The sequence below is a fragment of the Sapajus apella genome, unplaced genomic scaffold (genome assembly GCF_009761245.1).
Source record: "Sapajus apella isolate SASKATOON/1434 unplaced genomic scaffold, GSC_monkey_1.0 scaffold137, whole genome shotgun sequence".
NCBI lineage: Eukaryota > Metazoa > Chordata > Mammalia > Primates > Cebidae > Sapajus > Sapajus apella.
In genome coordinates this window covers 2,531,136-2,555,933 of record NW_022437077.1, presented here as the reverse complement: position 1 = coordinate 2,555,933, position 24,798 = coordinate 2,531,136, and the positions used below count along the sequence as shown (strand labels likewise).

General features: G+C 52.6%; 1 protein-coding gene across 13 annotated transcripts in view; it reads right to left on the bottom strand.

The window, feature by feature from the left end:
• ADA (adenosine deaminase) overlaps window positions 1-24,798 on the bottom strand; it is a 117,919-nt gene that overhangs the window by 13,221 nt on the left and 79,900 nt on the right. For 7 of the 13 annotated variants that reach the window (XM_032263737.1, XM_032263731.1, XM_032263728.1 and 4 more), the window contains exon 3: window positions 6,162-6,223. In XM_032263737.1, the coding sequence (XP_032119628.1) occupies window positions 6,162-6,223 (62 nt within the window). Of the gene's footprint in view, window positions 1-6,161; window positions 6,224-21,253; window positions 21,430-24,798 lie in introns of those variants that run through there. The other 6 variants (XM_032263734.1, XM_032263733.1, XM_032263736.1 and 3 more) reach the window with 4 other exon arrangements.

Here is a 24,798-nt window from a genome sequence, read left to right as displayed (position 1 = left end):
GGCTCCCTAGCTGCTCCAATCCCTCTGAGACCCTTGGGGGAAATGGTGCCCCAGTACAGCACTGGCACTCAGAGGTCAGAGCTCAGTGCTTCCCCTCCTGCTGCTGGCCAGCTGCCCCAAAGGCACCCTTGCAAGGCCTTGCCCAGTAACTGTGGCCCCTGAAGAGCCTGTACCAGTCGTCAAACACTGTTTTGGATATCACTCTGAGAATTATTGGGTGAAGGCAGGGAGAGGACACTAGGGCTCTGGCTTCCATAGTGCCGAATCCAGTGACCACATTTGCCTGGGGCCTGCTGCACCCGCTGTGTGCGATTCTCCCGAGGGTCTCCCTCCAGCTCCAGAGACTGCCTGTGGGGGCTCTTCCCTCTGGCCACTCTCTGTCAGGCTCTGCCTTTACACACTTGGCCAGGCCAACTCATCTCCTTTGGTGGTCTTCAGCTTAGGATCCAGAGGTCCACAGCTTTTAACCCTCTATGCCCACACACTACCCCTGAGGGCCTGTGATATGCTGGGTGCTGGGCAGATAGCAGTAACCAAGATGGACCCCTGTGTCTGACTGCCCGCTGGGAGGCGGGCATCTCGTGCCACCTTTCCCCTTCCTCTAGATCGCTCCCCTCCCAGGTTCCACATTTCCAAATACAGCTCCTCCATCTACCCAGCTGCCCACACCAGAGATGGGCGCCTCCCCTTGCCCACCACCAGCCAGTCCCCAAGAACAAATTATTTTGCTTTCTATTTCTCCTCTTTGATTCTTCTCCTCCAGCCTCCCTCTTTGTGGGAAGTAGAAAAGTTCCTTTTCAAAGTTTCTTTTCTTGTTAAAGAGTAAGTGTCCTGCTAGGCACAGTAGCTCACGCCTGTAATCCCAGCACTTTGGGAGGCTGAGGAGGGCGGATCACCTGAGGTCAGGAGTTCGAGACCAGCCTGGCCAACATGGAGAAATACAAAATACAAAAATACTAAAAATACAAAAATTAGCTGGGTATAGTGGTTCACGCCCGTAATCCCAGCTACTTAGGAGGCTGAGGCAGGAGAATTGCTTGAACCCGGGAGGCAGAGATTGCAGTGAGTTAGAGATCAAGCCATTGCACTCCAGCCTGAGTAATAAGAGTGAAACTCCATCTCAAAAAAAAAAAAAGTAAGTTTTAAGTTATTAGCCAATCAGGTTTTAGTTTAAATTGTAAGGTTTGGCTGCAGCCAACGGAAATCAAACACAGCAGTAAGGATGACCCCAAATATGTAAGGGATAAATTTGTCTGTTTTCCTTTGTTCATCGTACTCTTGTGGCACAATGGCTAATGAGGGTACCCTTCCTGCAGTCCAGGAAGTAAAAATTGCATTGCTGTAAGATCCTTTGTCTCAGTGCTGATTTTTCCTGGCAGCACCGACCATCTGTTTCCAACTTCGATTTCCAACACTCCTTAAATCTATCAAGACCTTTTCAACACGGAGTTTAGACAGAGCAGCCAGGGAAGGCCTCTCTGATGAGGTGACATTTAAGCAGAAGCCTTGGGATGGGGGGTGGTTCTGGGCAGGGAAGGGGTCCATGCAAAGGCTGCAGACAGGCAGCGGCGGGCATTGGAAGCAAAGGGTGGCTGGCTGTCAGAGAGCAGGCATTTGTGCAGATGAGGCGCCTGGGAGGGCAGGGCCAGGCTGGACTAAGGAAGGGGCTGGGTCTTTGCCTGAAAGCACTGGGAAGGCAGAGTAGGATTTCAAGCAGGGGACTAGCATGAAATGATTTACCTTTTTAAAAGCTCCTCTGGCTGCTGTGTGGGAAACAAATTGGAGGGAAGCCAGAGCTGAGGCCAGAGCACGAATGCAGGGGCCCGACTGGAGACAGAGAGCACAGGGGACTCCCAGTGTCTCCCACGGGACTCAGCCTCCAGAAGCTGCTCAGACCGAGCTGGAAAGCCCCATCTGGGGCCCAAAGTTGAAGCAGGATAGAGTTATTCTTAGGGCCCTGGCACCTCTTGCTGTCCCCAGCTGCCCATAGAAGCCAAGGCTCCTCATAAGGCCACAAGTTTTTTTGTATGTGTGTGAGGCGGAGTGTAGCTCTTGCTGCCCAGACTGGAGTACAGTGGCGCGACCTCGGCTCACTGCAACCTCTGTCTCCTGGGTTCAAGCAATTCTCCTGCCTCAGCCTCTTGAGTAGCTGGGATTACAGATACCCGCCACGACGCCCAGCTAATTTCTTGTCAACAACCAACAGGGTTTCACCATGCTGGTTGGCCAGGCTGGTCTTGAACTCCTGACCTCATGTGATTCACCCGCCTCAGCCTCCCAAAGGGCTGTGATTACAGATGTGAGCCACTGCGCACGCTCTTTTCTTAGATGATTCCTACTCCCTGGTCAGCCACAGCTGCTGCCCTGGGGCATTGTCTGGTCTTCTTCCTGCCTTCTTCCTGTGGGCAACGCAGCCACAAGAAGCCCACCCTCAGGAGCCCAGGGATGGAGGATGAGCTCAGGGGTTGCAGGTCAAGTCCATCACCCAGCCCTATTTACCACATCACCCGGCAGGAGCTCTCCCCTCTAAGACCCTCAGTGCCTTTGTCAGTAAAAAATATTTTCTTTATAAGGGTGCACAGAGGAAGAAATGAAACTGTTTGTGTGCCATGAGAAAGATAGCAGACTCTGAAGCCCAATGGTCTGGGTTTGAATCCCAGCACTGTGACTTAAAGGCTGTGGGACCTTGGGAAAGTTACCCACCCTCTCTGTGTTTACTAGGTCTGGCATGTTTGAAAAATATCCAGTAGAGAGATATCCTCAGAGAGGCAATGCAGGCTTGGTACAACTTTAAGGCCCATGTGTGGACTTTGGCTTTGACCCTGAGTGAGGTGGGGGTGCTGGAGGTCTCGAGCAGGGGAATGAGCTGGGAAGATCATGGGTTCAGACTCTTGCTCCAGCTACAGCACTGCAAGGCCCGCAGAGAGGAAAGTCAGAGTAGATGGCTGAGACCCATCAGGAGGCCACAGCACCAGTGAGGGGCAGCGGTGGCCCAGACAACGGTGGTGACAGGAGGAAAAAGCAGCCAGGTTCAGAATCTTTGGAGCAATAGCTGACAGGGTTATAAACAAGACTGAGAACGAGATTAGAGAAGCCCCTGAAGATGGCTGAATCCCAGAAGCTGGAAGCAGCAGCAATGGGTGAGAACAGTTAAGGAGGCAGGCCTGAGTCCCAGAGCTGGAAAAAGGGCTACTGACTTGGGCCTCACAGGGCACAGGCCAGGGGGGTCCCTCTTCCCTCCATTCTCAGCCCACTCCCCATATCTGAGTGGGAGAAACTCTCCAGTCCCCCTGCCTGCTGACTTCAGGCCAAGCTCCAGCCGGCACCTGCCGGGCGTCATCTCCAGGGCCCAGAGATGGTGTGCGAAACGGATGATGAGACTAGTGCCCCTCCCGGCGACTCCTTTCCCCTTTCTCTTGGACCCACCCAGCACTCCCAGCCCCTGGCTATAGCCTATGAGCTCTCCGTGACCCCTTAATGAGTGCCTCAGATCGATCTTATCTTGATGCCCCACTGAACAACCTCATTAGGGGCCTTGTGGCAAGTTAGTAGCTTGATATGGGCAAAGGCCAGGCAGAGATAAGCCAAGAGGCTTCACCCCACTTAGAGACATAAGTTCTAATTAATAAGAATATTATCATTAAGTGACATTTATGGAGCACATTAATGGGCCTGAACTAAGCATGTCATGTGTGTCACCTCACCGAAACCTCTAACTGGCAGGGGTTAATGGCCAGGGTCATGGACTCGGGGAGACCATCTGGGTTCAAACCTCTGCCCTGTGCTTACTGAGCAAGTTACTCCCCTACCATGGCTCAGTTTCCTCATCAGTAAATTGATAGCAATAAAGTCCCTATCTTACAAGTTGTTGGGAGGATTTAATAACCCGGGTAAAGCATTTAAAGAAGTGTTTGGCACACAGGAGATGCCAATATGCTTATGCCATGCACTTAAATATGAATTAAATCAATGGCAGCTTCTTGGGGTAGAGGAAGTTCCCTGGAATTACGAACAGATGGAGAACAGTGGACTTTCCAGAACTCTCCCAGGGAGTTGGTGGATATGCTCCCAGAGCTGGGGCAGCAGCCTCTCAGGGATCCCGCATTCTCCCCCCAGGGGGGGCCTCTGAATAACGGGATTCTGGCTTACGGAGCAGAAATGTTCAAATTTGGGTCCAGAGTGGAATTTCAAGACCATAGGGGAGAGGCTGAGTTCTTCCAGCTCCAAACATAATGAGTGTCATGCAAATATGTGAGAGACATGGGTCTGCAGGGGCAGGGCTAGGTGGATGAGGAGCCTGTCTCCTAGGTCAGCTCTGGGGGAGGGCCCTGTTCTTAGCTTCAGTTGATAGAAACCAAGTTCACAGACAGGCGGTAATGTGTCCACATTTGAATCCAGATCCACTGGCCTTCAAGGTCCCTGCTCTTTTTTTTTAATGAGACGGAGTTTCGCTCTTATTGCCCAGGCCGCTGGAGTGCAATGGCACGATCTTGGCTCACTACAACCTCCGCCTCCCAGGTTTAAGTGATTCTCCTGCCTCAGCCTCCCAAGTAGCTGGGATTACAGGCATGCACCACCATGTCCGGCTAATTTTTTATTTTTAGTAGAGATGGGATTTCTCCATGTTAGTCAGGCTGGTCTTGAACTCCCGACCTCAGGTGATCCACCCCCCTGGACCTCCCAAAGTGTTGGGATTACAGGCGTGAGTCACTGCGCCTGACCAAAGTTCCTGCTCTTAAATGCTGGTCCTAAGAGAGGAGCTGCCGTGAGTCCTTGAGGTCTGGATAGGAAGGGAAGAACCTTCCTCACTGGGGAACAGGGCGACCCTCTGGCCCACCAGCATCCCTGAGAGCTGAAGCAGGAAGTGTGTTCTCACTTGGAAAATGCAGAGATTTGGGTCCAGAGAGGGGGAACCACTTTTCCATGACTCCTAGCAGGTTACGACCCGGATGCTGTAGTAAAGCCCTAGGGTCAGACAGCCTTGGGTTCAGCTGTTATCTCTATCTTGATCTGCTGTTAACTTGTGTGACCTTGGGCAACTGTCTTGTCTGATCCCATTCCCTCCTCAGTAAAATGCAGAGAGCGTATCTTCCTCTTCCAAGTGTGGAGGGGTTCAGTGAGCTAGTACAGTCCAGCCCAGCTCTAGGAGATGCTCAACAAACAGTACTAGCATCTCCTGTGGGCACATCACCTGCTACAGGCTCTCAGCCAAGTCAAAAGACAGGGGCCAGGCACGGTGGCTCACACCTGTAATCCCAGCACTTTGGGAGGCCAAGCTGGGTGGATCGCTTGAGGTCAGGAGTTGGAGACCAGCCTGGCCAACATGGTGAAACCCTGTCTCTACTAAAAATACAAAAATTAGGCCTAGCGTGGTAGCTCACGCCTGTAATCCCAGCACTCTGGGAGGCTGAGATGGGCAGATCACCTGAGGTCAAGAGTTCGAGACCAGCCTGGCCAACGTGGTGAAATTCCATCTTTACTAAAAGTACAAAAATTGGACCAGTTGTGGTGGTGGACACCTGTAATCCCAGCCACTCGGGAGGCTGAGACAGAAGAATCACTTGAACCCGGGAAGCAGAGGTTGCAGTGAGCCACGATCGCACCACTGCACTGCAGCCTGCCAATAAAGAGCGAAACTGTCACAAAAAAAAAAAAAAAAAAAAAAAAAAAGAAAGAAAGAAAAAAAATTTAGTTGGATGTGGTGGCATGTACTTGTAATCCCAGCTACTTGGGAGGCTGAGGCAGGAGAATCATTTGAACCTGGGAAGCAGAAGTTGTAGTGGGCCAAGATTGTGCCACTGCACTCCAGCCTGGGGGACAGAGCAAGACTCTGCCTCAAAAAGACAGGGACTGATTCAGCCCTGGGAACTACCTTCATGCATGTATGTGGGTGGGTAGGGACAGCAGGCTCAGGCCTGGCTCACCTAACACCAGCAGGACAGGAGTCAGAGGCCTGGAAGGCTCAGGAGTTGGTCTGCGGGTCTCCAGCTCAGTGCTGAGGCCCCTGCATCCCCACAGCCCCACTTCTGGCCTGGAGCTGACTTGATTTCCACAGGGAGACAGGAAGGAACAGTGACCCTGGGATTCCCCAGGGGCCTCTGGGTGTCGCTGTGGACCCCACCTAAATCCCAGGGAGAGAGCAGTCTTCTCTATGGACTTACCTGCCATAGTATAAGATGGTTTCCGGCTTGATGGCTCCATCTAGGTGGACGTGCAGTTCTACCTGAAAGGGGGCAGGGGGAAGAGAGAGAGAAAGGGAGAGAGAACAAATACCCATGAGTTCCCAAAGGAACTTTCAGAGCTTATGTTAACATTAGTCATGATAACCATTAGCCACCATTTACTGGCCGACCACTGACCCCATACACTTCGGTAAACTCTGTACTGCACTATCTTGTTTAATCCGCTCCTGTGGAATGGGTTCAGCTGTTATCTCTTTCATGATTGAGGACACTGAGGTTCAGGGAGGTTAGATATCTCATCCAAGGCCACACAGCATGCAAGTCATAGAAGCAGGAGTCCACCCGAGCATCTCTGTTCTTAATTGCAGCGGTGAGTGGCAGAGGTGGAGTTCTAACCCAAGCCCAAGTTCAAGGCTTGTGCTCCAGGTCACGTACACAGCTCCTGCTCTCAGCCAACTAAATAAACAGTTTTAACAAAAGGGATTGACCCCCAGATGTCCCGAACTAGGGAAGAGCCACAGCATATTTTTTCTTTTTTTTTTTTTTTTTTTTTTGAGACGGATGGAGTCTCACTCTTTCACCCAGGCTGGAGTGCGGCGGCACAATCTTGGCTCACTGCAGCCTCTGCCTCCCAGGTTCAAGTGATTCTTGTGCCTCAGCCTCCTGAGGAGCTAGGACTATAGGCAGGTGCCACCATGTCCGGTTAATTTTTGTATTTTTAGTACAGATGGGGTTTCACCATGTTGGCCAGGCTGGTCTCAAACTCCTGACCTCCCAAAGTGCTGGGATTACAGGTATGTGCCACTGTGACCAGCCCAGGCTCCATTTTCAAAAGCAGATGCTACTCAGACATAGCTTATCAGGAATCAATATTAGGCAATACAAGATCTTTCTAGTACTCTAGAGTTTAAGAGCAGGGTCCTTGGAGGTAGCCCATGTGGCTGAACTCCCAGCTCTGCCCCTTCTTTGGCTGTGTGACCTCAGACAAGATACTTCACCTCTCTGAGCCTCAGTTTCCTCAACTGAAAAAACAGTGGAATGTTATGCTCCCCTATCCAAGAAAAATTGTAAGGATTACAAAGGACAGTGCAGGTGGACATGGATAGCCCAAAGGAAATGGCCCCTGCCGCTCGGCCAGAGTGTTTATCATGAAGCACGGCAGGCAGTGGGAGATGGTGGGGAAAGGGACTTTGCTGATCTTGCTGTTCCTGTTCCAAATTCCTGTTCCAAATGATGGAAGCTTTTCCCCCAGCCAGGGGAGATCCAGAAAACTCTCAGCTGACATCTCATGCTGGGGTGGGGAACATGGAGAGCTGGATAAGTTGGCTGCCCTGGCTCAGGCAGGAACAGGGACTGCCTGGCCAAGGAACTGCTGGCCCAGGGGCATGTAGGCACACATCCATGAGCTGCTTCCTACAGAGGAAACCCAGCCCACGCCCATGGGAGGCGAGCAGGGAACAGAGACACCAGAGGTCCTATCAGCAGGATCTCAGAGTCATCAGATCTCTTCCCGAGGTCATCCAGCTGGCAAGAAACAGAGCAGTCCTTACCCCCAGGCTCAGGGCCAATTGAGTTATTGGATTCCTTGACAAAATGAGTTCAGTTCCCAGTCAGCCAAATGTTTCTCAGGTTCTCAAAATATGCTCAGCATTGGGAATACTGAAGCTTATAGCCCAGGGAACAGCCAACCAGCTGTGTGACCTCAGGCAAGACGCCTCACCTCTCGGAGCCTCTGTTTTCTATCCTTAACCCTCACAGGGCTATGGAGAGGGCCCAGCCAGTGAGCCAGAGTCACACTGTATAGCATATGCAGTTAGAGCTGGAATCTTGGCTCCTCCACTCACTCCCTCCATGACCCTGTGCCTCAGCATCCTCATCTGTTAAATGGGGATAATGATAGTCCTTCCTCCTGGGCTTCGTGAGGGTTAACCATGTTAGTGCACGGGTAGTTCTTGGCACATTGCAAATGCTAAATAGCTGTCAACTAAAAGTCAATGAAGGCTCGGTGTGGTGGCTCATGCCTGTAATGCAACCACTTTGGGAGGCCGAGGTGGGAGGATCACCTGAGGCCAGGAGTTCGAGACCAGCCTGGCCAACATGGCAAAACCCCATCTCTACTAAAAATATGAAGAATTAGCCAGGCGTGGTGGTGCATGCCTGTAATTCCAGCTACTCGGGAGGCTGAGAATCACCTGAACCCGAGAGGCAGAGGCTGCAGTGAGCCGAGATTTCACCACTGCACTCCAGCCTGGGCAACAAGAGCAAAACTCTGTCTCAAAAATAAAAAATAAAAGTCAATGAAGACCTGTGATCCTGCTGGATGCTAGATTGTCGAGTTAAACAGAAGGGTCCATGTCCTTTTCCCAGGGCTTGTACAGGCCCCAAAGTGGGAAAGGCGTCAAGCAAATGTCACACGGGAAAATGTACAGTCACAAACCAAGAAGATGCTTTGGAAGCACAAACACAGTCCTATGACAGAGGGTAACAAACAAGAGACGTGAACACAGCTAGAGGGCCCACAGTGAGCCCGAGCTAAAAGCTGAGGATAGAGAGGAACCCACCAGGGTCAGAGGGAGGTGGGAAGAAAATTCCAAGCAGAGGGAAGAGCATGTGCCAGGCCCTGTGGCCGGAGAAAATGGGGTGTATGAAAGGAATTACATATAGGTTCAGAGAAGGGAGGGTTCACGGGACTGGAGAGGCAGCAGGGTAAGACCACCCAGGGAGGGCTGTGCGGGCCACAAGAAGTCGGGCTTTATCTCGAAAGCACAGAGAAGGCATTGCAGGGTTGGAAGCTGGTTAGAGAAAGAGGATGGCTCATATAAGGCCAGTTAGAGGCTATGCAGTCATTTGAAAGACCACAGTGGCTCAGACCAGGGTTGTGAGGTGCACAGAGGAAGAACTAGTGGATGGAAGATGGCAAGGATCACACTGCAGGTCTGGTTTGGGAGGGCAGTGATTCCCGCAGCTGGAGACAGAGAACCCTGGAAGAGAAGACCGAGTCCTGGATCTCCCTCCAGGAGGGAGGATGTGGGGGAGGAAGGCAGGGTTGGTTTGGTCTTAGTTATGTGAAACTGGAGACGCCTTTTGTTTTGTTTTGTTGAGATGGAGTTCTGCTCTCTCGCCCAGGCTGGAGTGCAGTGGCTCCAGCTCAGCTCATTGCAACCTCCACCTCCCAGGTTCAAGCGATTCTCCTGCCACAGCCTCCTGAGTAGTTGGGACTACAGGCACCCACCACAAAGCCCGGCTAGTTTTTGTATTTTAGTAGAGATGGGATTTCACCATGTTGGCCAGGCTGGTCTTGAACTCCTGACTTCAGGTGAGCCTCCCACCTCAGCCTCCCAAAGTGCTGGAATTACAGGTGTGAACCACCTCAGCCGGCCAACTGGAGATGCCTTTGAGATATCCAAAGGTAAAGGGTGGAAGCTAATGGGATGCAACAGTCTAGAGCTGTCCCGAGAAGCCCAAGCTGGGAATATAGCTGGCAAGGTGGGTAAGCACGGAAGCCGTGGGCTTCAAGGAGCTCACCCAGGGAGAGAACGTCAACCGAGGTAAGGAAAAGGCCTAGGATGAAGCTGTGACCAGCATCAGCACTTAGTGGCTTTACGGAAGAGGCCACGCCTGCAGAAGGACGGCCAGTGAGGTGGGTGGGTGTGTGGCGTGCAGAATGCTGGGCCATCAGATGTCACGGAAGGGCGAACAGTGGTTCACAGGGGTAACACGGTAGGCTGAATGGTGGGCCCCACAAAGCTGTCTACATGCTCATCCTAATCCCCAGAACCTGTAAATATTATCTTATATGGGTCATGTGTGGTAGCTCACACTTATAATCCCAACACTTTGGGATCACTTGAGGTCAGGAGTTCAATACCAGCCTGGCCAACATGGTGAAATCCCATGTCTACTAAAAATACAAAAATCAGCCCGGCATGGTGGTGTGCAGCTGTAGTCCCAGCAACTTGAGAGGCTGAGGTGGGAGAATATTTGAACCTGGGAGGCAGAAGTTGCTGTGAGCCAAGATCTAGCCATTGCACTCCAATCTGGGCAACAGAGCAAGACTCCCTCTCAAAAAAAGAAAATATTACCTTATGGCCGGGTGCAGTGGCTCATGCCTGTAATCCCAGCACTTTGGGAGGCCAAGGCAGGTGGATCACCTGAGGTCAGGAGTTCGAGACCTGTCTGGCTAACATGGCAAAACTCTGTCTCTAATAAAAATACAAAAATTAGCTGGGCATGGTGGCTGGCACCTATAATCCCAGCTACTTGGGAGGCTGAGGCAGGAGAATTGCTTGAACCCATGGGGCAGAGGTTGCAGTGAGCCAAGATCGTGCAACTTCACTCCAGCCTGGGTGAAAGTGCAAAACTCCATCTCAAAAAAAAAAAAAAAAAAAAAAAAAAATTACCTTATATGGCAAAGTGTGATTATTAAATGTTTTGACAGAAAGAGTTTATCCTGAATTATCTGGTTGGGCCCTAGATACAATCACATGCATCCTTTTAAGCGAGAAGCAGAGAATTTTAAGAGATACACACACACACGAGGAAGCAGCAACGTGACCTCAGAGGCAGAGACTGGATCGATGAGGCCACAAGCCAAGGAATGCCTGGAACCACCAACAGTCAAAAGAGGCAAAGAATGGATTCCCCCCACCCCGAGGGCGTTCAGAGGGCATGTGGCTCCAATGACATCTTGACATTGGACTTCTGGCTCCTAGACCTGCCAGGGCACATGTTTCTGTTGGTTGAAGCCCCCTAGGGTGTGGTAACTTGTTACCGCAGCCATAGGAAACTCACATGGTCAGGCCCTGTTGGAGGCCACAGGGCAGAAGAGCAGAAATATTTCCCTCAGGCTAAAGGCCCAGGCACTGTGGACCTCAGAGGAGTGGTTCTCAACCCTGGCTGCAAGTTAGGAGCACAGAAAGTTCTAGCCAGTTCCCAAGACCTCAGCCCCATCTGAAGTCAGTTAAGCAAAATCCTTGGTGGCAGGCCCCGGGGAGCCTGTTTTAAAAAAACATGTAGTCAAGGTTGGGAACCTTTCTAGAGGCCCGAGTGAGGGTAGAAACCACAGTGGAATAAGGTAAGAAAGAAGCAGAGGTAAGACAACGAAGATGGTTTAGCCTACTCTTTCACAACTTTGCCCCTAAAGGAACTAGCAGCCTAGAAGGGCAGGATGTGCATGTGGGTCAAGAGAATGGGGGCTTGTTTGAAGGTGGGAATGTCTTGGGCAAGTTTAAATGTCCGTGGGGATGATCTGAGGCTGAGTGAGAAGAGTTGCATGAGGTTACTGGGAAGGCAGGAGGAAGTGAGAAGGTAAAACCAGGCCTGGCCGTGGATCCCCTGAGAACATGAGGGTCAGGCAGTGAATGGGGGCGGTGGTCACGTCCTCTTGTGGGTGGGGCTGGGGGGTGGTCTGCATGGCTACTTCTGGCTAAAGTATTTATTTATTTATTATTTTTTGAGATGGAGTCTGGCTCTGTCACCCAGGCTGGAGTGCAGTGGCACAAGCTCAGCTCACCGCAGCCTCTGCTTCCCAGGTTCAAGGGATTCTTGTGCCTCAGCCTCCCAAGTAGCTGGGATTACAGGCACCTGCCACCATGCCCAGCTAATTTTTGCGGTTTTAGTAGGGACAGGGTTTCACCATGTTGGCCAGGCTGGTTTTCAACTCCTGACCTCGTGATCCACCTACCGAGGCCTCCCAAAGTGTGAGGCTTACAGGCATAAGCCACCTAAGCCGCCTTGCCCAGCCTGGAGAAAGTATTTAAATGGCAATTCAAGAGCTCTGCCTCCCATCTCTGCTTTACTCTGGCACAACAACTGGCAATGTGCAGGGTAGAATCTTCCCATCTACCTGGGGCCCTGAGTGATCGCAAGGTGCAGAAACCTCACTGGAGGCCCTGGAGGGACAAGCAGTGTGAGCAAGAATGAGGCTGACCTGGGTCGCTGCAGGCCCCTCACACCTGGGGGCTGTTTGTTATTGCAGCACGAGGTAGCTTCGCCTGCTTGACAATGAGCCAACACACCTTTCTGAACTCAGCCTTGCAAACCGTGATGAGAAGCAGAACCAAGTGCTATGAGATAAAGAAAAATCACACAGGGGTCGGGGGCAGGAAAGGTCAGGGAAATTTAGAAAGTGTGCTGGGGAAAGATCACTTAGAGAAGGAGTTCGCCAGGGATAAGAAGGGAGGAGAATGGCTCTAGGCAGAGGGAGCTGCGTGTGCTCAGTGTCTGAATCAGGAAGCAGGCAGGAGTTGGCGGGAGTGCAGAGGGAGGTTAGTGGTGAGAAATGAGGCCAGGGCAAAGCAGAGAGGGGGCAGGGAGATCGCAGAGGCAGAAGCAAAGGGTTTTCCACCCAAGTGGGTTACATCGGAGAGTCCCCTTTAAAAAAGGCTTTCCCAGCTGCTGTGCTGAGGACAGGATGGCAGGAAGCCAGGACAGAAGATGGGCTACCAAGCTACCATGGGAGGGAAGAGCCGACTGGGATTTGAGTATCACGAGGAAGTACTTGAGGCAGCATTGGGCGCTCAGTGAGCAGGAGTCAGACAGTGCCCGGGTGCAGGAGCAAGGGGCCCGGGGAGCCAGGAGCTCCTCCAGGGAGGGGGAAGACAGAGCCAGCTGCCCACCGGGGCCCACAGCACTCATTCCTTCTCAGGGCTGCCTGGGAAGAGGCCCCAGCAGGTTTCAGGAGAGGAGCAGAGGCAGGAAGCCACCTCTGCAGGTGGCTCAGGCAGGCCTCCCACTGAACTTTCTAGAAAACTGCAACACCCCATGGGAAGTCTGTCAGCCTATTCCAAGTGACAATGACAATGAGGTGGGGACCCTGCTTTCCTGTCCCCTTTCAGGGAAAAGGATCAGCAGTGGCCTCGAACTTTTGAGTATTTCCTCTGTGCTAGACCATCTACGTGCATGATCTTTTTTTTTTTTTTTTTTTTTTTTTTTTGAGACGGAGTTTCACTCATGTTACCCAGGCTGGAGTGCAATGGCGTGATCTCGGCTCACCGCAACCTCTGCCTCCCGGGTTCAGGCAATTCTCCTGCCTCAGCCTCCTCAGTAGCTGGGATTACAGGCACGCACCACCATGCCCAGCTGATTTTTTGTATTTTTAGTAGAGACGGGGTTTCACCATGTTGACCAGGATGGTCTCGATCTCTTGACCTTGTGATCCACCCACCTCGGCCTCCCAAAGTGCTGGGATTACAGGTGTGAGCCACCGCGCCCGGCCTCTACGTGCATGATCTTATTTCATTCTTACAACCGGCAAGGCAGGGACTTCACTCCCATTTTACTGATGAAGAAACAAATTCAAAGAATTACCCCAAAACAATCAGTGATGGAGTCAGAATTTGAATCCTGGTGTGCTTCTTGAGCTCCTAACCACTCTACTGTACTGCCTCCGTGGGCCTAGCCTCAGACATCAATAATACAGCAATAATGATAAAGCAGCTGCCTACTAGTTTCAGACGCTTTATCTCATTTAATCTTAATCCCTAGGCAATGGACATACTGGCCCATGTTACAGATGGGAAAATGGACTTGCCAGGCTAAGCCCAGAGAAATTCAGTGGCCTGTCCAGGGTTACACAAATTGATGGTGGTAGAACTAAGGTGGAACGCAAGTCCCTCTCCCTCTAAGCCCAAGCCCTGCCCACAGGCCACACCCCCTCCCTGGCACTCAGGCTGAGAAGGTGCCTGGCCTCCTGACCTCTCAGGAGGGGAATCTCACGCCCCCTCCTACTGCCTCCGCTCTCTGCAAGGCTGACTCTCAGCCAGCCCAGCATCTGTTGGAACAGCAGGAAATCCTCCCAGCACTGATGTGAACAGGAAGCATCCTCAGTTACCAACAAATATTTACTAAGCCCCACTACGTGCCAGGCGCTGTGGAGGCCCTGGGAAATGCACCAAGTCCCTGCTTTCAAGAGATGCCCGCCAGAGAGGCCCAGCGCAGTGGGTTCACTCACCCAAGGTCACTCTGCATTGGTGGCAGAGCTACCATGAGGACGCGGGTCTTGGTCTCCTGGGCCAGATACTCCCAGATCTGACTCATGTTCCCATATTCCCAACTGCTGGAGGGCGAGCAGGGCCATCTACCTCATGGCAAACTCTGTCAGATTAGTTGTCTAATCGGAGGTGGGTGATCAGTTGAGGGCAGGATTTCAAGACCAGCCTGGCCAACATGGTGAAACCTTGTCTCTATGAAAAACAAAATTTAGTTTTCTGACGGGGTTTGCCTTGGAGGTAGATGGCTCTGCTCGCCCTCCAGCAGTTGGGTTTGCCCCCCAAACACATTGATCCATTTTGTTTTCATCTGACTTGGGGTTCATGTATGTAGCATGTCTATCTCCCTCATGAGCCATTTGCTGAGAGGAGAGACCTTGTCTGTGTCATCATGTGGTGTCCTCAGTGCCTAGGACAGCATCTCGCACAGCACAAAGTGCTTTCTATGTGTCCAATGACCACACCGTTATTTCCTCATCTTCCTGTTCTATGACAGCAATGCTGGGTGCTCTCCCTACAACTAGGACGGGGCTGACCTGCCCCATGGAACCTGGTGAAAACCACACTGGCCAGAGGAGCCAGGGCTGCCTGGCCAGCCCGCAGAACCTGAGCACCACGGCCAGAACCCAGATGAGCCACAGGTGCCCACCGCCAGCCGAACATCCCTTCCCTCCCCAGCCCTGCTTTTGGTGATGAGCTGGGCAGTGCCAGGGCCAATGTCTTATGCCACTATGGCCTCTCAGCTGACTTTTAGTGTGAGGCCAGGAGACAAAGCAGCCCTGGGCTGATAAACTGTTTCAGCTCCACCTCCTCCAGGAAATCCTGTGCTCAGCCTCGTCTAAACTCTGGCGCTTCCAAGGTACACAGTGGAAGGGTCTGAGCAGTCCCCCCAGTGTCTCCTGCTGACTTGAGGCCTGAAAGCTCTGCTGCTCAGAGGTTTCACAGAAGGTAATGTGAAAGTGTGTCTTCTACCTGGGGAAAATCCCGTGTAGGGACCCAGCACACTTATACTCATTTTACAGGCAACAAGACTGAGGCTCAGAGAGTGGAAGGGCCCTGAGTTAGAGAGTCTAACGCACACCATAGCCAGGAAGCTGTTTGACTCTAAAGCTGAAGGTCTTAAAGGCAGCATGCCCTCCTCATGCTGCATAGCAAGGTACTGGGTCAGTCATGCTAAAGTCTAAACAGGAGCCAGGTACAGCGGCTCACACCTGTAATCCCAGCACTTTGGGAAGCCAAGGTGGACAGATCACTTCAGGTCAGGAGTTTGAGACCAGCCTGGCCAACATGGTGAAACCCTGTCTCTACTAAAAAACACAAAAATTAGCCAGGCATGGTGGCACACACCTGTAATCCCAGCTACTTGGGAGACTGAGGCAGAGGTTGCAGTGAGCCAAGATTGCACCACTGCACTCCAGCCTGGGCGACAGAGTGCGACTCCATCTCGAAAGCCTAAGCAGGACCATTACCAACCATAACGATGCTGATGACCAGTGGCAGCTATCACTGAAACACTTGCTCTGAGCCAGGCCTGCACTTGGTGTTTGAGAGGTGGGCGTGGGTATAATTCTCATCTTAGAGCGTGGAAACGGAGGCACCGTGAAGTTAAATGACTCATTCAAGCTCCTCTAGCTGGAAAGTGGGAAATCAGGACTCAGACCCAGACTGCCTGGCCCCAGCTGGTGTCCAAGTTCAAATTCCTTGCTGTCCTAGCTCCCCGCTGAGGAGTGCAGAGCTTATCCCCCATAACTGCTCTGGGGCCTGAGAATACTAAGGGGTGAGGGCAGGCCTCCCCCCAGTCTATATTTACCTTGGATAAATATAGATTCCAGTCGCACTCTGGGGCCTCATCCTGCTCCTCTCCACCACCCACAGCCAGACCGTGGTCCTACTACCTTGCCCCACCCCAGGGGGTACCATAGCGACCCCTTCAAGACACCTGGGCAGGTGGACAAGTCTCTCAAAGATCACAGAGCCCCCTGCCACCCACCCACTCAGGAAGGCCAAGCCCACCCTGAGGCTGGACACGGGTTTGGGAGGCTGTCTGGCCTCCCCTGCCTCCTGGTGTGACCACAGACCACTTCCTTTTTCTGGTCCTCCCTTCCTCTTCTGTGAAGCAAAGCCCTCCACAAAACCCAGTCTCCTTTATTCCCCTCCCCAACTGCCATGGGAGTTAAAATGGGTAAGGCAGGCTCTTCCCAGGGACATTTTTGTTTTAACAGGTGGTTCTGGTAACCGAAAGCCACAGCAAGCTCAAAGAAGTGCAGCTGGGGAGCTTTGTGTCAGGAAGATGAGAGAGATTCTGCAGCTGGGGGAGCCTCCCAGAATCCACTGCAGCCCCTACACCAGCCCCCAAGAAGGAAATGTACCCCTGAGGGCCTCCTGGTGCCAGCCTGGCACTGTACAAGAAACAGTCAGTTTCCACGAGAACCTCAAGATCTTCGTTTTGTCATCTCATTTTACAGAGGGGGAAGCTGAGGTTCAGGAGTTGTCTACCTGAGGCACCCTAGCTGCTAAGCAGCAAGGCAGAAATTCAACCCCAGGACATCTGAAGCCCGGGGCCAACACACTGGCCCACATTGCCACCCTGATTCCAACTCTTCCCCCGACACTGCCTCCTGTTTTTAGCACAAAGTGGGATTGGCAAATGTGCAAAGCAATGAACAGCTTCTTCAGCGCAGGCAGATCTGAGTTCAAGTCCAGCTCTGCTGCTTGCCAGCTGTGTGACTTTGGCAAGTACCCTCCCCTCTGAGTCTCAGTTTCCTCATCGATAAGTAGAGTTAATAATAGGACGGGACCTTCCTTAGAGGGCTGATGTGAACATGAAATGAGTCCCTGTATGCAAAGCAGGACAGCGCTTCGTACAGAGTAGACATTCAGATATGAGACAGAAAAGGCACATTGCTGATTTAGCCCTAATTCTCCTCTGCATCACACAGGGACAGTTGGAAAGCTGCTGTCCCAACCGGGACCAGTCCACTCGCCAGTCTACAGCTTCAAGGCTCTTAGATTTTGTGTATCCCTGTCAAGTGTCTCTATTCTCTAAGCCTCAGTTTCTTCATCTGTAAATGGGGATAAAGACCTATGCCTTGTCACGTCACCCAGAGGATTCTGAGATAAAAGTTACCTGGCTGGGTGTGGAGGCTCACACCTGTAAGCCCAGCACTTTGGAAGGCCAAGGCAGGCAGATCACTTGAGGTCAGGAGCTCAAGACCAGCCTGGCCAACATGGTGAAACTCTGTCTCTACCAAAAATATAAAAATTAGCCAGGCATGGTGACATGAACCTGTAGTCCCAGCTATGTGGGAGGCTGAGGCAGGAGAATCGCTTGAACTCAGGAGGCAGAGGTTGTAGAGAGCCGAAATCACACCACTGCACTCCAGCCTGGGCAACGGAGGCAGACTCTATGGCACACGCCTGTAGTTCCAGCTACCTGGGAGGCTGAGGCAGGAGAAGCGCATTAACCCGGGAGGCAGAGCTTACAGTGAGCCAAAATCGTGCCACTGCACTGCAGCTTGGATGACAGAGTGAGACTCTGGCTCAAACACACAGTCACTGAAGGCACCTGTTACTCAGGACTACGCCAAGGATAGTCATAGTTACGATTGTTATAACAAGAGGCATGTGATCAGCTCTGGCCTCCAGGATGCAGAATGCCTGAGTGCCTGGTGCCACCTGTGGACATAGGCTGATAAGGGCCACCCCTCCAATCCCCCTTTCTACTTCCTCCGGCAGGTGCTCAGTCAAACCAGGTAGGCATATGGTAGGTGCGCCTGACAGGAAAAACCTGACTTGGGCATCCCCTGACAATGACCCTGTGTGGCAGGCACACTTGACTGTGTGTTCCGAGCAGAGGAATACAGAAGCAGCCAACCTGGAGATCCATTCCTTATCTATGAGGACATCTGAGCCCCACCCCGTTCCCATGGGACACTGGTCATGTAGCGGTATAGGGGACCGAGGCCATTTGTTTTGGGTTAAATGAAGGTTACTAGGTGGAGGTGGTTAGGGGAAGGTGTGAAATGGAAATGCTATGTATGGCCGGGCGCAGTGGCTCACACATGCAATCCCAGCACTTTGGGAAGCTGAGGTGGCTGGATCACGAGGTCAGGAGTACAAGACCAGCCTGGCCAAGATGCTAAGACCCCATCCCTACTAAAAATACAAAAATTAGCTGGGCAGGGTGGTAGGCGCCTGTAATCCCAGCTACTCAGGAGGCTGAGGCAGGAGAATTGCTTGTACCTGGGAGGCAGAGATTGCAGTGAGCCAAGATCAGGCCACTGCACTCCAGCCTGGAAGACAGCAAGATTCCGTCTCAGGGAGAAAGAAAAAAGAAAGAAAGAAAAAGCTATATAAAATACATGCTTTTACAAGTAGTTGCAGTTCTTCTGCTCAGCCGGCCGCCACTGGACTCTCCGCCAGATGTAAGCCCCCAGCAGAACACTGCATCTTCTTTGCTATCTCGTCTTTGGCCCCTTGAGCCTGGTGCTGTCTGCACTGGAGTCAGTAGGGGTCCTGCACAACAGAAGGCAGGTGCCCGGGGCTTTGCTACGCAACGTCTGATCCTGGATCAGTGACATCAGCACCTCCCAGGAGCTTGTCAGCAGTGCAGCATCACGGGCCCCACCCGACCCATGCAGAAACCCGGTGTTAACGTGGAAAGTCAGGCGATTTGAGTGCAGTTTGAAAAGCACTGCCCTGCTCTGCTTTCTTCTAGCTGTCCAGGTCCCCAGCCTCAGCTGGTGGCAGGTATGAGAAGCTGAAGGGCACAGCAAAGGCTCCTGTCTCAGGAGGTTTGCACTTGGCACACTGGCACCTCTATCCCCAAAGGCTTCTGCAGCGGTAGTTCAGGAAACACGGTTAGGGGCATGGGATTTCAAAGCCAGCCTCCCTTGGACTCAAACCTCAGATTGGACATTTCCCACTGTGTGATCTTGGGCCTCGTTAACCTTTCTGTGCCTGGGTTAAATGAAGTAATGCAGATAATGTTTTTAGAATGGTGCTAGGCACAGAACCATCAATACTCCATAAGCTGCAGCTAATAATGCTAATAATTAGAACTATCTGTTCTATCTCATCACGAGAGGGCAGGGAGCTGGCTCTGGTCACAGTGGCTCTGAGATTCATAGTTTTTCCTACTTCTCCTGCCAGCTCAGGTAAGTTCCTCCCTACAGTCATACAAGGTTTGTCATGCTTCAAACACATGGCAGGTAACATTCTACCTTCACTCTCAAGCATCACCTTGTGGCCTCAGGACATTCACATAAGCAGCTGGTGTTCCATCCTCCAGGTGTGAACACTGAGGCCCCAATGGGGGAAACGACCTGCCAGCTTGAATCAGATGTAGAGAACCAGGCAACGCCAAAAAACGGGAATAATAATATGAGCCCGTCGCTTGATGGGCTATTACAGAAGAACTGCAAGGATCCACTGGGCGCCTGCGGCAAGTGTTCTAGAAGTGGGGCCTGCTGTTTCCCTCCATAGCTCTCAACACACTTGCAATCAAGAAGGTTTGCTACTGCCGTAGGATTCACATCAGGGTATGGTGGGTCCCCAGCCCAAGGGCAGAGGGAGCCCAAAACATTTAACAAAAAGACTGCAAAGGAGAGCCGCTAATGATGGGCCCCTGGCTCCAGTAAGATGTGAGGGAGGCAGGGGTGGGGGCAGGAGGGCTTGTACAGCGCCTCAGTGCTCCCAGCTTCAGATAGGGTGTAGCTGAGCATTCTCCCTGGGCTGGGGGCATCAGTAGTGGGGGCCAGGCCTCACCCTCCTCAGAAGGCTGGTGGGCTCTCACTCCCACAGGCTGCCTCCTTCACACTAACACACACATACGCACTGGATTCTGACACATTTGTGATATCTGCCATCGTCATTCACACCTCTCTCCCCTCCTTCCCCTCCCTCCCTCCCTCCCTCCCTCTCTCCTTTCTTCCTTTTTTAAAGACAGTGTCTACACTCTGTCTCCCAGGCTGGAGTGTAGTGACGCCATCACAGCTCACTGCAGCCTTGATCTCCTGGGCTCAAGCGATCCTCCCACCTCAGCCTCCCAAAGTGCCTGAGTAGCTGGGACTACAGGAGTGCATCGCCACAACTCACCTCTCTTATACGTTTTTTATTTTTTTGGAAAGATGGGGTCTAGCTTGTTGTCCAGGCTAGTCTCGAACTCCTAGACTCAAGGGATCCTTCCGCCTCAGACTCCCAAAGCGCCGTGATTACAGGCATGAGTCATTGTGCCAGGCCACTCACACCTATTTCTCATAAGGGTAAGTTGAGGTTGATTGCAGCTGACTACTCCTCCCCCAATCCCCCACTCACACCCTACTGGCTGATGCACCCTGCTTGGCAGACTCCTGGGTCCCTCCCCTTGGACTCTGAGACAGGCCAAGGGGGCCTGGACCCTCTCTGACCCCACCAGTCCCAAGACGCCACAGCTGGTGGGCGGAGGACAAGGGGATTCTCCCCTGGGGCCAGTGGCCATGGATTGGCCTCAAGTGAACCCTGCTAGGGCCCCAAACCCAGGGCCTACCTAGCCCCTGTTCCTCTGGCGTGGGGAAGGGGGTGCCCTGCTCCCCTCACTCCCCTTTTTGGCAGGGCTCACGATTATTCCCCAACCGGGGCGCATCCACAAACCTGGGCTCCTTGGCGCTCACCACCACAGTGTTGAAGTACAAAGTTGCTTCCACTCACTGAGCACTCAGTACGTGCTAGGCACAGCACAGGTGCCGATGGGAGTAGACATCAGCCCGATCGCACAGCTGAGCTTCAGAGACCTCAAGCCCCTGCTCAGGCCCACACAGCGCTCAAGGTGCTAGGATGCCTGCTTAACAGACGGCGGAACTGAGACCCAGAGGGGTCAAGTCTGCGGCAGAAGCAGACCCTGGAGGCCTCCGGGTTTTGGACCTCCTCTGCCCCATTGTCCCTGATTAGCCCGCAGGCGAGCCACGGCCTATGCCGAAGGAAGAACGTGCCTGGAGGAGACCCCGTTCGTTTCCGGGGTTCGGGTTCCCCGGGCTGGGCCCGGCTAAACCCCTCGGGCCGCCCAGGCACTGGACCCCCAGCCCCAGAGCCCCCTCGCGCGCTCACTTTGGGCTTGTCGAAGGCGGGTGTCTGGGCCATGATTCCCTCGTGCGCGCCGGTGCTGATCCCTCCGCCGACGCTCGGTGGGTCTCTGCAGGCTCGTGGGCCACTCAACTTTCCCTGGGGCCCCCGGTGGCCCGGCTGCCATGCTTTTCTTAACCGGGCTGGGCCCCGCCTCCTGCCCGCCCCCCTCCGCTCCGGGGGCCTGCCCCCCGCCCCGCCCTTGCACTGGAGCCCCCGCCCCGCCGGCCCGAGTCGCGCATTTCCTGGAATTCTGGAGCCGGCGTCCTCGCCAGCCGACCCGAAAACGCCGGCCCCGCGCGGCCCAACCAGACCCACCTGTGGGAGCTGCCTTACCCCCGGGTCCTCCAGCAACTTGCAAGCGTCCCCCTGCAGCCTGGGCGCTGCGGTGCGCCAGGCCCGAGCTGGAAGCGGGGACCCCGGGGGCGTCGCAAGCCTCCAGGGGCGTGCGTTCCACCGGATAGACGGGCGCTCGTCGCAGAAGTGCACAACATAATTTTATAGTAAGGGAGCTTTCGAGGGGGGCCAGCCGTGGCCTACAGAAACTGCAGGAGTTCACCAGGGGTGGGTGGGGGTGGAGAGGACATTCTGCGTGAGACTCCAGGGAGCTGGGAGTGAGAGGCGGCGAGGAAGGCTGGAGCACCGAGGGAGGGAGAACACAGACGAGCCCCACCTGGGCATTCGCCTTTAAGAAACCCGCCCAGGCGCAGCCAGAGACCTGCGCAGAATGTTCACACCGGCGCGATTCCGATTAACAGGAACTTTGGAAACACCCCCAAATGCCCCTCCACGGACGAGTGGGCAAATAAACCGGAATATTCACACCATGAAACGTTAGACCGCAGTGAAACGGAATGAACAGCCATACAACAACGGAAACGTTTCAGCCAGACAACAAGAGAAACAATGTCTCAAAAACAACGTTGAGTGAAAAAACTAAGATGCAGAAAACCGCATACAACGGTGCATCTTTTAGAATGTGTAATGCAAAACCAAAAGTTGCATGTTTAGACACATGCATCGGTGGAAAAAGTTTCACGCAAGGGAGACATGAGCATAGATACAAGAAAAGTGGTTACCTCAGGTGAAAGGGGAAGGAGCTGGGAGGAGGTAAGGACGGTGGGAAAGAACACCCGGCTACAGGTTATGTATTTATTTATTTATTGAGACGGAGTTTCGCGCCAGGCTGAAGTGAAGTGGAGCGATCTGGGCACACTGCAACCTCCGTGCCCCGCCCCTGTTTCAAGCGGTTTTCCTGTCTCAGCCTCCCGAGTAGCTGGGATTGCAGGTGCGTGCCACCACGCCCGGCTAATTTTTGTATTTTTAGTAGAGACGGGGTTTCACCATGTTGGCCAGGCTGGTCTTGAACTCCTGACCTCAAATGATCCACCTACCTTGGCCTCCCAAAGTTCTGGGATTACAGGCATGAGCCACTGTGCCTGGCCTCCTGCCTTTTTCTTGAAAGGCAGTGGCTCCCTTTTTCACCAGCCCCAGAGTACCACACTACCCTTTGCCGCTTTCCTTAAACTCTCCTCTCTAGGTTCAGTTCCCCAGAAGCAGACCCTGAGACAAAGATTTGAATGCAAGTAGTTTATTTGGGAAGAGGAAACATGGAAGGGTGTGGGTGCAGAAATAAGACAGGAAAGTGGAGGCCAGGTGCGGTGGCTCATGCCTGTGATCCTAGCACTTTGGGAGGCCGAGGCAGGTGGATCAAACTCCCTTACTATATAACAGGAGTTTGAGGCCAGCCTGGCCAATATGGTGAAACCCTGTCACTACTAAAAATACAAAAATTAGCAGGGCGTGGGGGTGCATGCCTGTAATCCCAGCTACTCCGGAGGCTGAGGAAGGAAAATCACTTGAACCCAGGAGGCAGAGGTTGTGGTGAGCTGAGATTGCACCATTGCACTCCAGCCTGGGCGACAGAGCAAGACTCCGTCTCAAAAAAATAAAAAAACAACAAAAAAAACATGAGCAGGTCACCACCCTGGGCACCTGGAGCTCCATGCCTGGGTGGATGGAGATGATGAGTATGTCACAGCCTTAACCCAACTGAGGAGCGAGGAAGCTGGGGGATCTATCTGCCCCCTCCCCTCTGGCAATGCTTCCAGGACATTAACTTCCTGGCACTCTTAGTTTGTTCAGCATAACTGGCTGAGCTTGCTCGCACGGCTAGAAAATACCCGCAGCAATGAGAGAGGGGCTCAGGTATTAGCAATAAGTGGTTATTGTCATGTAGAGGTGACGTCGAGGGCATACGGGTAGCTACACCAGCCCACACCTTTGTAAATAACTCCCAATTTAAACCCTCTTCAATTACGCAGTTTGAGTGTGGCACCTAGTTCCTGCCATGACCCCAAATGATACAGGCTAGCCTTGAGCTTCTTCACAGCAATACACAGCGGACCAGTGACTACAGAAAGCTTGAGAAGGGCTGGAGAGAGACATTCATTATCCACACAGCATGCCACTCCTGTGAGAAGACAACAGAGATGGAGCACGTTTGAGAATGTCCCTCCACCTCTCATGTAGCCCTCCTGAAAAATCTAGTTCAAGATCTATTTCAGCTAGGGCATAGTGGCTGACGCCTGTCATCCCAGCACTCTGGGAGGCCGAGGTGGGTGGGTCACCTGAGGTCAGGAGTTCAAGAACAGCTTGGCCAACATGGTACAACCCTGCCTGTACTAAAAATACAAAAATTAGCTGGGCGTGGTGATGCACACTTGTAATTCCAGTTACTCGCGAGGCTGAGGCAGGAGAATCATTTGAACCTGGTAGGCAGAGGTTGCAGTGAGCTAAGACACACCACAGCACTCTAGCCTGGGTGACAGAGTGAGACTCCCTTGGGCTCTGGGGTCTTCCTCTGTGAAACTTTGAGCAAGGGGTTGAGAAATCAAGAGTTGCAAACTCAGGCTGGGTGCAACGGTTCATGCCTGTAATCCCAGCACTTTGGGAGGCCGAGGCAGGTGGACCCGCTGAGCCCAGGAATTCAAGACCAGGACAATATGGTGAAACCCTGTCTACCAAAAATACAAAAATTAGCCAGTCTCATAACTCGGTCTCAAAATAATTGAAATATTTAAAAATACATAGAACCTGAACAAAAAAAAATTTAAGTTTTTGTAAAAACCACATAGAATCTAAACAAAATTTTTAAAAAGTTAAAAAAAATTTTCAAATTCAAATACAGATGATCAGGATCAGGGGCAGTGGCACGCCTGTAATCCAGCACTTTGGGAGGCCAAGGCAGGTGGCTAGATTGAGGCCAAGATCAAATGTAAATGATCACTTACAGCTCTGTGGCTTCAGGGCAAGTTTTTATTTCTTTTTATTTCTTTTTTTTTTTTTTTCACTGCAGCTTCTGCCTCCCGGGTTCAAGCGATTCTCCTGCCTCAGCCTCTCAAGTAGATGGGATTACAGGCATGTGCCACTGTACCCAACTAATTTTTATATTTTTAGTAGAGACAGGGTTTCACCATGTTGGCCAGGCTGGTCTCGAACTCCTGACCTCAAGTGATCCACCTGCCTTG